The sequence below is a fragment of the Anolis sagrei genome, chromosome 11 (assembly GCF_037176765.1).
Source record: "Anolis sagrei isolate rAnoSag1 chromosome 11, rAnoSag1.mat, whole genome shotgun sequence".
Taxonomy (NCBI): Eukaryota; Metazoa; Chordata; class Lepidosauria; order Squamata; family Dactyloidae; genus Anolis; species Anolis sagrei.
Genome location: NC_090031.1, coordinates 3,808,501 through 3,824,630, shown reverse-complemented (window position 1 = coordinate 3,824,630; position 16,130 = coordinate 3,808,501). Strand labels below are relative to the sequence as shown.

General features: G+C 42.4%; 1 protein-coding gene across 1 annotated transcript in view; it reads right to left on the bottom strand.

Moving 5' to 3' along the window:
* Positions 1–1,915: 1,915 nt before the first annotated feature.
* PRRX2 (paired related homeobox 2) overlaps positions 1,916–16,130 on the bottom strand; it is a 61,159-nt gene continuing 46,944 nt past the window's right edge. The window contains exons 2-4 of the mRNA XM_067471802.1: positions 8,141–8,325; positions 5,624–5,802; positions 1,916–4,529 (exon numbers count right to left, since the gene is read on the bottom strand). Coding sequence (XP_067327903.1) covers positions 4,388–4,529; positions 5,624–5,802; positions 8,141–8,325 — 506 coding nt within the window. The 3' untranslated portion in view covers positions 1,916–4,387. The remainder of the gene's footprint in view (positions 4,530–5,623; positions 5,803–8,140; positions 8,326–16,130) is intronic.

Here is a 16,130-nt window from a genome sequence, read left to right as displayed (position 1 = left end):
GGTCACTCCTGACACGACAAAAAAAAATCCCTTTATCTACATCTGTTATATCTATCCATCTCTGTCTATTTATCCATCCATCTCATCTCTTTTCTATCTCTTGGCTATCACTTTATCTATTATCTATCTGTCTGTTTATCTATCAACTATCTATCTATTTATCTATCTGTTTATTTATTCATCCATCTCTCTATATTCCCTCTCATTTGTTTATTCCCTTTTCTATATCATCTCTGTCTGTCTGTCTATCCGTCCATCCGTCTATCCATTTATCTATCTATCCACCTATCCATCTCTTTTCTATCTCTTGGCTATCACTTTATCTATTATCTATCTATCTATCTATCTATCTATCTATCTATCTGTTTATCTGTCTATTTATTTATTCATCCATCTCTTGTTTCTATCTCATTCATTTATCCCTTTTTCTATATCATGTCTGTCTATCCATCCATCCATCTATTTATCTATCCATCCATCTCTTTTCTATCTCTTGGCTATCACTTTATTATCTATCTGCCTGTCTGCCTGTCTATCTATCTATCTATTTATGTATCTATTTATTTATTCATCCATCTCTCTATATTCTATCTCATTTGATTATCCCTTTTTCTATATCTTATCTGTCTATCCATCCGTCTGTTCAGCTATCTATCTATCCATCTCTCTATCTATCCCTCTATCCATCCATCCATTTATCTGTCCGTCCATCCATCCATCTCTTTTCTATCTCTTGGCTATCACTCTATCTATCTATCTATCTATCTATCTATCTGTTATCTATTTATTTATTCATTCATTCATTCATCCATCTCTCTTTTCTATCTCATTTGTTTATTCCTTTTTCTATATCATCTCTGTCGGTCCATCCATCCATCTATCTGTCCATCCATCCATCTCTTTTCTATCTCTTGGCTATCACTTTATTATCTATCTATCTATCTATCTATCTATCCATCCATCCATCCATCCATCCATCCATCTCTTTTCTATCTCTTGGCTATCACTTTATTATCTATCTATCTATCCATCTGTCTATTTATCTATTTATTTATTCATCCATCTCTCTTTTCTATCTCATTTGTTTATCCCTTTTTCTATATTATCTCTGTCTGTCTATCCATCTATCTATCCATCCATCCATCCATTTATCCATCCATCCATCTTTCTATATTTTCTGTCTCACCTGTCTATCTCTTTATCGGTAGTCTCATCTATCTATACATCCATCTATCCATCTTTCTTTTCTTTCTCACTTGTCTATCCCTTTGTCTGTATTATCTCTATCTCGAGGACTGTTCTGTATTCTCTGTATTCCACTGGGTCCATTATCGAACCTCACACCACTTGCGCACCTGTACAATCAAGACCGTTCCCATTTCTGAGTTGTACATTGGCACGTAACCTATAGAGACCTATATCATTTCACATGTGCAGTTTCAGCATCCTGTGATAAAGAGAAGTGGGTCAGGGGAAATCTTTAATGAACGCCCCTCGTAGCTATTGCCTGCCTCTCTTTTCTCCCTTGCTTCTCTCTCACAATCCAATCTCTTCTCCCTAGGCCTCTATGTTTACTTACCTGTCTGTCCCCTCTCTCTCTAGCTTATCTAACCCTATCCTCCCTCTTTCGTTCTGTCTCTCTTTCTCCATTTATCTCTGTGAAATGTGTTTCCTGGCCTTGATTTGGCCAGTTTTCATACAAACTTGGACAAACTTTTCAGTGTGTTTTCAATGGTGCACCACTGCCACCTAGTGGTAACTCATGGTAAGGCGGAAGAGGCATTCTCTGTAGGCAAACTTTTCAATGGTGTGCCACTGCCACCTGGTGGTAACCCATGATAAGGCGTCTCCCACTGCAATTTCTATAGGGATCCTCCAGCATCACTCTATACAAACAGACACCAAACAAACTGTGTTTCAAAACCAAAACAAAATATGTATTTTGGGGAGAAAATACATTCAGAGGTATGCCTTCTCGGAGGGGTTAAGGGGAAGGAAGCGCACGTTTCGAAACACGTCTTTAAATACAAGTGTAATGTGGGATTGAAAGAGATAAAACATCGGATTGACTGAACGCAGAACGAAATGGTGAGGATGCATCTACACTGTGGAGTTAACACAGTTTGAAACCATAGTTTGAGAGCTCATGGGAGGCAGCAAAAGGAGGCTTCGAGGCCTTGGGAAGCCGCAACACCAGTCCCATTGAGCCATGTGGTATGAAACTGCATTGATTCCCCAGTGTAGATGCAACCTGAGTGAGCAGGAAGGACAGTCCGCTTCCTCTGAACTTTTTACCCTTTGAAACAATCCCCCCAAAATAGGAAATATTCTCTTTTTCTGATCAGGAAAGGCACTTGTGATGTGGGCATGCAAGGCACAAGTGGGTGGACTGCTTTGACAGTTTGAGCAAAAACCAGTGGTTTTGAGGACCCTACAGATATCCTCCCCCCCCCATCTCAATTAATGCTTCTAGAGTAGGCATGGGTAAACTTGGGCCTTCCAGGTGCTTTGGACTACAACTCCCACCATTCCTAACAGCCTCAGACCCCTTCCTTTTCCTCCTCAGCCGCTTAAGGGGCCTGAGGCTGTTAGGAATGGTAGGAGTTGTAGTCCAAAGCACCTGGAGGGCTCAAGTTTGCTCATACCTGATCTAGACCGTTTGGGGGATGTTGGCATCACCTTCTAAAATGATAATACTATTTTTGCATGAGGTTGGACTAGATGACCCTTTGGGACCCCTTCCAACTCTACGCTCCTTGGACTCCCAATACAGCACATCATTCTGGCCTTTGGGAAGTCTGTCGTTATCACATATTTTCCCCCAAATCAGGCAGAGATCCAGGTCGCATTCATGGGGCAATCAAAATGCAATCCCTATTGTTTTGGCTCTGAAGACAAGCCTTGGATAGAGGCATGCCTGCAGCTGGGAAAAGCGTCCCTTGTCGCAGGTCCTGCAGACCTATTGCGCATCAATCTGGTTTACGTTTGACCATTCATGCAGTTCTTGGGTCATCTCTTGGCAGGTATTTCCAGATCCGTTTCCTGATGTGGTTCTGTTGGGATCCAGGTCCCTGTCTCCTCTGTCTTCCCAAGCTCCATTGTCTTTTCAAAAGAGATTTGTAGTTCAAAGTACAGAGGGTTTGGGTTGGGGGGGAGTCTTTCCAGGGCCCAAAGAAATGAATCAGAGGAGTTTTGTGCAATAGTGTGTCATTTTGCAATGGTGAGTTGATGCATCATAGCACAGTGGCAGCCGAGCGGTTGGCTATGTCACAATGTCAGAGCAGTGCATCATAACACAATGACTGATTGATGCACCATAGCACAATAGCAATGTGAAGTGCTATGTTGCAGTGATTGAGTGATGCACAATAATACAATAACACAGGGCTTCACCATGTTGCAATGATTGAGTGACGCACTGTAATGCAATTACACAGGGCTGCACCATGTTGCAATGATTGAAGTATGCACTCCTGTGAAATAACCAAGGGAGGCATGGTGTTGCAAGGATTGAGTGATGCCATGCAGTGAAATAACACAGGGTTGCGCCATGTTGCAATGATTGAGGGATGCATTCCTGTGAAATAACAGGGCTGCATGATGTTGCGATGATTGGGGGATGCACTTTTGTGCAATAACAAAGGGAGGTACCATGTTGCAATGACTGAGTGATGCAATGCTGTGCAATAACACAGGGCTGTGCCATGTTGCAACAATTGAATATTTCACAATAGTACAATAATACAGGGCTGCACCATGTTGCAATGATGGAGTAATGTACCATAGTGCAAAAACACCATGTTGCACCGTGTTGCAATGATAGAGTATTTCACTGTAGTGCAATAACAGATGGCTGCACCATGTTGCAATGATTGAGTGATGCACGGTAGTGAAATAACCAAGGGAGGCAGCATGTTGTTATGACTGAGTGAGGCACAATGACTGCGTGAGGCGCCATAGCGCAACAGCAGCATGCTGCACTGTTCTGTAATGCACCAGTATGTTCCTGGATTTGCACCATCTTTGCAAGGCATGTCTCTGGAGTTTGATCGCATTTCTGCGCCATCATCATGGATGGGAAACCCCATAAAGAAGAGCTTGCTGCGTAATCACAATCCTGGGATTCTTAGAGTGGTGTGGCACTTAGAATTCTGCCCTGGCCAAGAATGCTGGGAGTTGTCGTCTAAAATGTCCAGAGGATGAAAATGGGAGAACTCCTGCTCCCTAGTTCCAAAATAGGGCCTGAAAAAGTTGCAAATATCCCCAAATGAGTTGGTAGAGATGTTTCATGAAAAGGGGTGCTAAATCTGCAGTTTCAGAAGGTCCGTCGGAGGTCTTTTTTGGGGCGGGGGGCGTCGGGTTGGTGATCTGGGGCATCCCCACTCTCTCAGTTCACGGTGGGCACCTGGTTCTGATGGAGGCTGAACTCTTTGGCTTTAAGGCGGAGGCTGGCGATGCTGTTGGCCATGTTGACCCCTTGGGCCGGAGGGGCGGCAGAGGGGCTGGAGCTGTAGGAGGGCACCGTGTTGCTGCAAGAGTGAGAGAGAGAGAGACAGAAAGGAAAGAAGACAGGGTGAGCTGCCAGGACTCCACTACACAGCCTTCCAAATGCAATGTCGGGATGCACAAGCTACAGGGTGTCGCGTGAAAAGTGCTGCACCCCCCACTTCCCCACTCCAGAAATACAGTCTCCCTAGCAGCTGCTTGGAGGAAATGTATTGGCCACACCAGAGGAAAAGGAGAAGGAGGAGAACGAGAAAAAGGAGGATGAGGAGGAAAGCGAGGAAGAGGAAAGGGAAGGAGGAGGAAGAAGCAGAAGAGGAAGGAAAGAAGAAGAGGAAGGGGAAGAAGTGGGAAGGGGAGGATGAGGAAAAGAAAGGGAAGGGGAGAAGGGAAGGAGCAGAAGAGGAAGAAGAATGGGAGAAACAGGAAGAAGTGGAACAGGAAGAGGAGGAAGGGGAAGATACAGAACAGGAAGGTGAGGAAGAAGAGGAAGCAGAAGATGAAGGGAAGAGGAGAAAGCAGAACGGGAAGAAGCAGAAGAAGGGGAGGAAGAGGAAGAAGTGGAAGAGAAAGGGGAAGAAGAGGAAGAAGCAGAAGATAAAGGGAAGGAAGAGGAAGAAGTGGAAGAGGAAAGGGAGGAAAAGGAAGAAGCGGAAGAGGAAGGGGAAGAAGAGGAAGAAGGGGAGGGGAAGGGAAGGGAAAGAGGAGAATGAAGTGGAACAGAAAGGGAGGAAGGGGGAAAAGCAGAAGAGGAAGGGGAGGAAAAGCAGGAGTAAGAAGCAGAGGAAGGGGAAGGGGAGGAAGTGGAAGACAGAAGAGGAAGCAGCAACGGCCACTGGCAACACAGAGCTGAAATCCAAGGCCAGAGGAAGAATAGGAAGAATAAGAGGAGATGAAGGCAAATAACAGCTCAGGGGAGGAGTCTGTGGTGGAACCGGAAGGAAAGCATTAGAAGAGACCCCCCAAGGGCATTCAGTCCTTCAGAAGTGTGTATATATGCAGTTTTGCGCCACTTTCACCACCATGGTTCAATGCTATGGGATCCCAGGAGTTGTAGTTTTGGATGGCCTTGAGCTTCCTCTGCCCAAGGGGGCTGGAAGAAGAGGAGGCTGGGACCTACCTGTATGGAGAGTTGGTGGACCAGGAAAGATAGTCGGGGCCGAGGGTGGTGGGCCGGGGAGCCATGGGCTGCTCTATGGCTGCGTCTTGGTTGTAGGACTTGAGTAGGGAGGCTGACCGGTTGGCCAGCATGGCCCGCTCATTGCGCCGGAACTTGGCCCTTCGGTTCTGGAACCAAACCTGGGAGGGAGAGCGAAAAAGAAACTATACATAAAGCTGCCGACTTCTGTGATTATCAAAACAACAATAATATTATACAGCCAGCTTGCTTCCGCATATAAAAAATCCTGCAATTCCAATACTTAAGACTGTGAGAGGATTCCACAAGGCCTGATAGTGTGATTGCTCAAATATCAGGATGGGAAAGCTTTAAGCCACTTGAGTTATGATTCTGTTGAGTTACGATTCAGGTAAGACACAAGTTGGATTCAAGGCATCGGAGTCATGATCCCGTAATGCCGAAATACCTCTAGTGCGCCTTTTCAGGAAAAGAAAAAAACACTACATTTGCAATAGCTTTCTTTAAAGCATTCGATTTACAAACCGCAAATATCGAATCGTGCTATTATGCCATTTTCAGAAAAACTGGGCTTTCAGTAGTGTGAAGCCATCTGAGTTACGATCCTGCAAAGCCAAATTGTGCTACTGCACAGTTTGGTGGACTGCCGATAAAGCTGTATTTTCAATGGGTCTCAACCCTCTGAGATGTGGTCCAGTAACACCAAATAGTGCCATTTTTGAAAGACTGGTTTATCCGTTGGTCTTTAAATGCTATATTGCGCAGTTGAGCAATTGCAAAGTTTTCAGGAGAGGAGAAAAATGTGCAGTTTTTAATACTGCTCTCATGCCATTTTTGAAAGGTTATCAATGGGTTTTTAATCCCATAAAGCCGACGAGTGCTGTTGTGGAATAGTGCAATTGCAAAGTTTTTGGGAGAGGAGAAAAATGTGCAGTTTTTAAGAGGGCTCTCATTCCATTTTTTTAAAGTTTGGGTTATCAGTGGGTTTTTAATCCTGTAAAGCTGAAGAGTGCAATTGCGCAGTTGCAAATTATTCAGGAGAGGAGGAAAATATGCAATTTTTAATATTGCTCTCATGCCATTTTTAAAAAGTTTGGGTTATCAATGGGTTTTTAATCCCTTAAAGCCGAAGAGCGCTATTGCGCAATGGCGCAATTGCACATTATTCAGGAGAGGAGAAAATGTGCAATTTTTTGGGAAAGGAGGAAAATTTCACGAGGGTTCTAAGTCATAAAGAATCAAAGAATCATAGAGTTGGAAGTGACCATATGACCATCTAGTTCAACCCATGCCATGTAGGAAAAGCACAAAGTATTCCTGGATGGTTCACAAGAAGGAGAGCTATAGAATCCTAATCCTTTATGGCAGAAGGGGGTTGCACATTATAAGGTGCATGAGAAATAGGGCTATAGAAAAACAGAACCCAATCCCTCCTGAGAGACGGACATCCAACCTCACAGACATTATAAGGTGCGTGAGAAATAGGACTAGATAGAAACCTAGAGTCGGAAGGGACCCCTGAAGGCCATCCAGTCCAATGGGCTGATCTAGACACAAGACTCCTTTGGATGCAGCCCAAAATCCCATTGGCTTTTTGAGCTGCTGCTTCACACTCTGGGCTCATGTTCAATGTGGTCTCCACAAAGACTCCCAAGATCTTTCTCACATGGACTGTTGTCGAGCCAGGGATTACCCATTCCGTATCTCTGCATTTCATTGTGTTCAAAGTATCTTACTTCTGTCCTTGTTGCGATGAAAGGGTCTTTGAGTGAAATTTCAAATGCTAAGCAAAGGGCTTTGAATGAAATTAACAGCAAAAGAGAAACATGTCCTTTCTCTGTAGAAAAGGAGCAACATGGAAGAAAATGTTTTTAAGAAACAAGATGTGACATGTCGAAGTCATACAAAGTTCAAGCCTACATAGGAAGTAGTTGTGTTGTGGTTAAGCTCAAAGGTTGTGGTTAAGCGCAGAATCTGCAGGTACAAGAAGGTACTTTCCATCAAAAGGTCAAGGGAGAGGGGCTGGAAAGAGAGTACTTTCCATGACCTATTACTTGAGTATAAAAGTCAGCAGAAAAAGAGGAGGGGCGCGGCAGTCACTTGAAGGGTAGCATCTGTGTATGCTGCCAGGCTGTCCGTCTTCTTCATGAAGAAACTAAAATAAACCTTGTTTTTTTATCTTTTTTGGGACTGTCTCCTTCCTTACGTGTTCCCATGATGTGGATCTAAGAAGACCCAATTTAGGGTCTCTAACAGTGAGAGGAAAAGCGGCATCGATCGATGGATCGATCATGGGCCTCTGATCTGTGCTCACTTGCACATACATAGGAAGTAGTTGTGTTGTGGTTAAGTTCAAAGGTTGTGGTTAAGCGCAGAGTCTGCAGGTACAAGAATCTAAGAAGATATGGATCTAAGAAGAACCAATTTAGGGTCTCTAACAGCGAGAGGAAAAGCGGCATCGATTGATGGATCGATCATGGGCCCCTGATCTGTGCTCACCTGCACCCGTGCCTCACTGAGGCTCACCCGCCGCGCCAGCTCCTCACGCACAAAGGCGTCCGGGTAATGCGTCCTTTCGAAGACCCTCTCCAGGGCCTGGAGCTGGCTGCTGTTGAACGTGGTGCGATTTCGCCGCTGCTTCTTCTTCCTCTTCCCCGAACTGCGGCTCGGACTCAAACTGTCACCTATTTTTGCGGAGAAAATAAACGAAATTACCACAAGAAATTGAGGCACATATTTGCGCACCTTGCAAATCCCAAACCTATCTGCCATCCTAAAAGCCACTCCAAAATCCCACATTCATCCTTTCATCGTAATATTGCGAAAACACATTGTTGGGAATGTCGTAATATCGCAACAGCGCACTTGCAATGTGGCAAAAGTACTATTTACAGCACATCTGCCACAACCAAATAGTGCTTTGGTGCCATTTTCAGGAGATGAGATAATGCTGGGTTATCACTGAGTTGATTTTTCATCGTGATATTGAGAAAACACATTGTTGGAAGTGCCGTAATATCGCAACGTCGGCATCGCAATGTGGTGAACGTACTGTTTTCGGCACACTTGCCACAACCGAATATCGCTTTGGTGCAATTTTCAGGAGAAGAGATAACACTGGTTATCACTGAGTTACTATCCCGTAATGTGCAATAGCGCTATTGATGTTATTACTATTTATTCATATTCCCTTGGCCAAGTACTATAGTGTCACACAACGCTAAAACAAGCCCCAACCCCAACAAAACATATTAAAATTAAAATACAAGTAAATATGCCAGTCAATTAAAATCACTTAAAAACTGTTATGATCCCGTAATGTTGAATAGCGCTATTGCGCATAACTGAATTGCCAACGTTTCTCGATACCATTGACTTTTGGATCCAAAAATAAGTATGTTTTCTTTTTGAAGCATACACACACACACACATACCATAAGCTGCTCCTTTGTTTGTGGGCCCAACAGACAATCCGCCCTGAGTTCTAGTCCAAACTTTAAAGCAGGCTATGCTAGGGAATGGATGGCACAGAACCATCTCTACACAGATGAATGCCCTAGCTCTGTGTGGTACCATCCTGGAAGTTGTAGTACTGCAAGGTCTTCTCTGCCCTTGAAAAAGGGACAAACTACACATCCCAGGATTCCATGGACTGGAACCATGCCAGATTGGCAGTTTATTGCCTTCTCTGCCCAAGAGTGGTGGACTACAATTCCCAAGACTCCATAGACTGGAACCAAAGCAGGCAAGGAGCCTGTTGCCTTCTCTGCTTGTCAAACTACAAATCCCAGGACTCCGTAGACTGGAGTAATAGCAGGTCGGGAGCTTATTGCCTTTTCTAGTTGTCAAACTACAAATCCCAGGACTCCGTAGACTGGAGTAATAGCAGGTCGGGATCTTATTGCCTTTTCTAGTTGTCAAACTACAAATCCCAAGACTCCGTAGACTGCATTCATAGCAGGCCAGGAGCCTATTGCCTTCTCTGCCTGTCAAACTATAAATTCCAAGACTCTGTAGACTGGAACTATCACAAGCTATTAACTTATTGCCTTCTCTGCCTGTCAAACTACTAATCCCAGGACTCCATAGATTGGAAACATACCAGGTTACGAGCTTCTGCCTTCTCTGCTTATTAAACAACAAATCCCAGGATTAAATAGACTGGAGTTATAGAAGGCCAAGAGCCTATTGCTTTCTCTGCTTGTCAAACTACAAATCCCAGGATTAAATAGATTGGAGTTATAGAATGCCAAAAGCCTATTGCCTTTTCTGTTTGTCAAACTATAAATCCCAGGACTCCATAGCAGGTCAGGGGCCTATTGCTTTCTCTGCTTGTCAAACTACACATCCCAGGATTAAATAGAGTTATAGAATGCCAAGAGCCTATTGCCTTCTCTGCTTGTCAAACTACAAATCCCAGGACTCCGTAGACTGTACTGGTGGCAAACCTTTGCAAAATTGGACAGATGGGGCCCTGTGTTTCTATGAGATTTTCAACACCAACACCCCCTTTTTGGAAATCCTTCGGAAACTACATCTCCCATCCTTGTGAAGGCTATGGGGAACATGGGAACCGAATCCTTTTGGACCCAGGGAAAGCTCCACGGAGGGAAGAAGGGAAGGAAGAGAAGGAGAAGCCTTGCCGGCGTGCGTGTGTATGTTTTTTAGTTTAACAAGCCCTCTCCTGAAACCCAATCCGGCGTTTTTTCCGCCCTGCAAACATCTGGCTTCCATTTGTGCCTCAATGGCGGCGGCGGCAGAGTTATTTTGGAATGGTTTTGAAATTTGGAATACTTTTATGACAGGCCTTTGATTTGTAGCAGAGTCAGCCGGGTTGCTTTTTCTTTGCTTTGCTTTTTTCCCCCTGCTGTATGTCAAATTTGAGCAGCTCTGATGTGGCAAAAGGGGGGCAAGGAGAGGAGAAGAAAGGAAAGAAGGAAGGACGGAAGGGGGGAAATAGGCCCTCAGGCCTCTTCCCAAAGAGCCAGCAACCCAAACTTTGCTATTTTTGCAAAAAAGGGGATTTGTAGTTTGCTCCCTGCTTTGGCACCATCGCACGGATGTGCAACACATAGAATGCATGCAACCATAATGCTCTTATTTTTCTAACACATTCCAGAAGTCTTGCTGCATCAGACGTATTAATAACATTGCATCAATTATAATTATTGATTATAATTTATTATTTATTATAATTAATAATAGATTTGTAGTTTGCCTCCCTGCTTTGGCACCGTCGCACGGATGTGCAACACATAAAACGCATGCATACACAATACTCTTATTTTTCTAACACTTTTCAGAAGTCTTGCTGTATCAAACGTATTAATAACATTGCATCAATTATAATTATTGATTATAATGTATTATTAATTAATTATAATGATAATTAATAATGGATTTGTAGTTTGCCTCCCTGCTTTGGCACCGTCGCGTGGATGTGCGATACATAGAATGCATCCATGCATAATGCTCTTATTTTTCTAACACTTTCCAGAAGTTCTGCTGCATCAGACGTATTAATAATATTGCGCCAAATATAATTATTGATTATAATGGATTTGTAGTTTGCCTCCCTGCTTTGGCACCGTCGCATGGATGTGCAATACATAGAATGCATCCATGCATAATGCTCTTATTTTTCTAACCCTTTGCAGAAGTTCTGTTGCATCAGACGTATTAATAATATTGCATCAATTATAATTATTGATTATAATGGATTTGTAGTTTGCTTCTCTGCTTTGGCACCATCGCGTGGATGTGCAATACATAGAATGCATGCATGCATAATGCTCTTATTTTTCTAACACTTTCCAGAAGTCTTGCTGCATCAGATGTATTAATAATATTGCATCAATTGTAATTATTGATTATAATGTATTATTAATTAATTATTATAATAATTAATAATGGATTTGTAGTTTGCCTCCCTGCTTTGGCACCGTCGCACGGATGTGCAACACATAGAATGCATGCATATTTTATTTATTTATTTATTTACAACATTTATATGCTGCCCTTCTCACCCCGAAGGGGACTCAGAGCAGCTTACAAGATATATATACATACAATATATTATTAGCATAGTATAATATCAGTATTAAATATTACTATGTTGTATTATACCATTATATTGTAATATTATTAGTAATATTACATGTAATATAAATATATTATAATATCATATTAGTAGCAGTAGTAGTAGTATATTGCATTACATTATAATATTATAAATATTATATGCATATACAGTATATTATATTACATTATATTATTAACATACACAATGCTCTTATTTTTCTAACACTTTCCAGAAGTCTTGCTGCATCAGACATATTAATAACATTGCATCAATTATAATTATTGATTATAATGTATTATTAATTCATTTATTATTATTATTATTATTATTATTATTATTATTATTATTAATGGAGTTGTAGTTTGCTTCCCTGCTCTGGCACAGTCGCATGGATGTGCAATACATAGAATGCATACATGCATAATGCTCTTATTTTTCTAACACTTTCCAAAAGTCTTGCTGCATCAGACATATCAATAATATTGCATCAATTATAATTATTGGTTATAATGTATTAATTAATTAATATTATAATTAATAATGGATTTGTAGTTTGTCACTGCTAATTAGATATTAGTGAATAGCATTTACTTCATGCATTGGATTGAAGAGCCGGTGTTGTCCATAGACACCTCCAAGGTGATGTGGCCAGCGGCGGTGCCACTCTGGCACCGTCGCGTGGATGTGCAATACATAGAATGCATACATGCATAATGCTCTTATTTTTCTAACACTTTCCAAAAGTCTTGCTGCATCATACATATTAATAATATTGCATCAATTATATTATTGATTATAATTGATTATAAATTATTTATTATAATTATTAATAGAAAATTATTAATGATATCGCATCAGACTTATTAATAATGTGCCTCACCAAGCATTGTGGCTTGGTGCGGCATTGGCAGAGAGATCTAAAGACCTTGTATGACTAAATCTCAGAATGCCATCATATTGAGCAATGGCAGTTAAAGCGGAAGAATCTGGGTCAATTCTATAGTGTAGATCAAGCCTGGGACTTCAACTCCCACAATTCCTATCAGCATCATCATCATTATTATCGTCATTATGCACACTTTCAAATCTTGTGGGATCAGACATTATCCCTATATTCAAGAAGTCTTCTTCAGTTAGAACAGTGTTTCTTCCTAATGCCATGACCCCTTAATACAGGTCCTCATGTGGTGGTGACCCCCAACCATAACATTATTTTCATTGCTACTTCGTAACTGTAATTTGGCTACTGTTATGATTCGTAATGTAAATATCTGAAAGGCAGGATATATTTTCATTCACTGGACCAAATTTAGCACAAATACTTGATACGCCCAAATTTAAATACATACAAAACTCCCATGACCAACAGAAAATACCAAAAGGGTTTGGTGGGCATTGACCTTGAGTTTGGAAGTTGTAGTTCACCTATATCCAGAGAGTACTGTGGACTCAAACAATGATGGAACTGGACCAAACTTGTCATGGATACTCAATTTGCCCAGATGTGGTGGAATTTGGGGACCTTGATATTTGGGAGTTGTAGTTGTTGGGATTTATAGTTCACCAACAATCAAAGAGCATTCTGAATCCCACCATCAATAGAATTTGGCTAAACTTCCCCTACAGAACTCCCATTCCTTGAAGGGACTCGCTGGCATGAGCCTTCCTCCAGCCTCGCATGCTCTCCCCTGCCCATGCATGCGCTCCATGCTGCCATGCTCTGAGCACGCCTGCTCTCTCCTCCCTGCTTGGAGTCTCAGAAACAGCCTTCCCCTTGGCTGAGAGGCCAATCAATCACAGCGGAGGAGGGCTTTTCATGGGAGGATTTGCTGTCTGTTTTCAAAAAGGAAGAGAAGGACAGGTGGAGAGATCTTCGCCTTCTCTGTCAAAGGGGTTCCTAAGACCATCAGAAATATATATTTTTTCTGATAGTCTTTGGCAACATCTTAGAACCCCCTCGCGACCCTCCCATGGGTCCCGACCCCCAGTTTGAGAAACGCTAACTTAGACATATTATTAGTATATGACATTATTATTACTATTACTACTACTAGCCATCCCCTGTCACGCATTGCTGTGGCCCACATGGGGGTTCTGTGTGGGAGGCTTCACCCAATTCTATCATTGGTGGGGTTCAGAATGCTCTGTGATTGCAGGTGAACTATAAATCCCAACAATTAAAACTCCCGAATGTCAAGATTCTATTTTCCCCAAACTCCACCAGTGTTCACATTTGTGTATATTGAGTATTCCTGTAGAGTTTGGTCCAGATCCATCATTGTTTGAGTCCACAGTGATCTCTGGATGTAGGTGAACTACAACTCCAAAACCAAAGGACACTGCCCACTAAACTCTTCCAGTATTTTCTGTTGGTCATGGGAGAACTGTGTGCCAAGTTTGGTTCAATTCCATCGTTGGTGGGGTTCAGAATGTTCCTTGATTGTAGGTGAACTATAAATCCCAGCAACTACAACTCCCAAATGACAAAATCATTTTTTTGAGTGAAGGACATACATTGGGTTGTTAGGTGTATCGTGTCCAAATTTGGTGCCGATTGCCCCAGTAGTTTTTGAGTTCTGTGAATACCACAAACGAACATTACATTTTTATTTATGTAGATTATTATTATCATCATCCCATTCAAAAAAGAAATCTTGCTTGATGAGACTTTGTTATTCTTATTCTTATTATCAACATCATCATTATATTATATTATTATCCCAAATTCCAATAAAAAGTCTTGCTAGATAGGATCTTACTATAACACACCAATGGAGAGAGAAAGGAATCCTGGGATGCTTGCTGTAATCTGCAATGTCAGGGGAGGGAGTGCTTTTGGTGGCTCCTCAGCACTGTGGGTTGTAGTTATTTGCGGAGGCGGGAGGCTGTGTAAGTGGACACCCCTGCCACTTAAACACAAACACATTTTCACTTTTATTATGTGTATTACTACTATTATCATTGTCGTCGTCATCCACATATTCAAGAAGAAGTCTTGCTGGATGAGACTCCATCATCATCATCATCATCATCATTTATTCAGAATTTCAATGAAAAGTCTTGCTAGATTTGATCTTACTATTATTATTACTACTAGCTTGGGTCCTCACCAATGGAGAGGGAAAGGAACCCTGGGATGCTTGCTGTAATCTGAAATGTCAGGGGAGGGAGTGCTTTTGGTGGCTCCTCAGCATTGTGGGTTGTAGTTATATGCGGAGACGGGAGGCTACGTAAGTGGACACCCCTGCCACTTAAACACAAACACATTTTCACTTTTATGATGTGTATTACTACTATTATCATTGTTGTCATTATCCACATATTCATAGAATCATAGAATCATAGAATCATAGAATCATAGAGTTGGAAGAGACCTCATGGGCCATCCAGTCCAACCCCCTGCCAAGAAGCAGGAATATTGCATTCAAATCACCCCTGACAAATGGCCATCCAGCCTCTGCTTAAAAGCCTCCAAAGAAGGAGCCTCCACCACACTCCGGGGCAGAGAGTTCCACTGCTGAACGGCTCTCACAGTCAGGAAGTTCTTCCTAATGTTCAGATGGAATCTCCTCTCTTGTAGTTTGAAGCCATTGTTCCGCGTCCTAGTCTCCAAGGGAGCAGAAAACAAGCTTGCTCCCTCCTCCCTGTGGCTTCCTCTCACATATTTATACATGGCTATCATATCTCCTCTCAGCCTTCTCTTCTTCAGGCTAAACATGCCCAGTTCCCTAAGCCGCTCCTCATAGGGCTTGTTCTCCAGACCCTTGATCATTTTAGTCGCCCTCCTCTGGACACTTTCCAGCTTGTCAACATCTCTCTTGAATTGTGGTGCCCAGAATTGGACACAATATTCCAGATGTGGTCTAACCAAAGCAGAATAGAGGGGTAGCATTACTTCCTTAGATCTAGACACTATGCTTCTATTGATGCAGGCCAAAATCCCATTGGCTTTTTTTGCCGCCACATCACATTGTTGGCTCATGTTTAACTTGTTGTCCACGAGGACTCCAAGATCTTTTTCACACGTACTGCTCTCGAGCCAGGCGTCCCCCATTCTGTATCTTTGCATTTCATTTTTTCTGCCAAAGTGGAGTATCTTGCATTTGTCACTGTTGAACTTCATTTTGTTAGTTTTGGCCCATCTCTCTAATCTGTCAAGATCGTTTTGAATTCTGCTCCTGTCCTCTGGACTATTGGCTATCCCTCCCAATTTGGTGTCGTCTGCAAACTTGATGATCATGCCTTCTAGCCCTTCATCTAAGTCATTAATAAAGATGTTGAACAGGACCGGGCCCAGGACGGAGCCCTGCGGCACTCCGCTCGTCACTTCTTTCCAAGATGAAGAGGAAGCATTAGTGAGCACTCTCTGTGTTCGTCCACTTAACCAATTACAGATCCACCTCACCG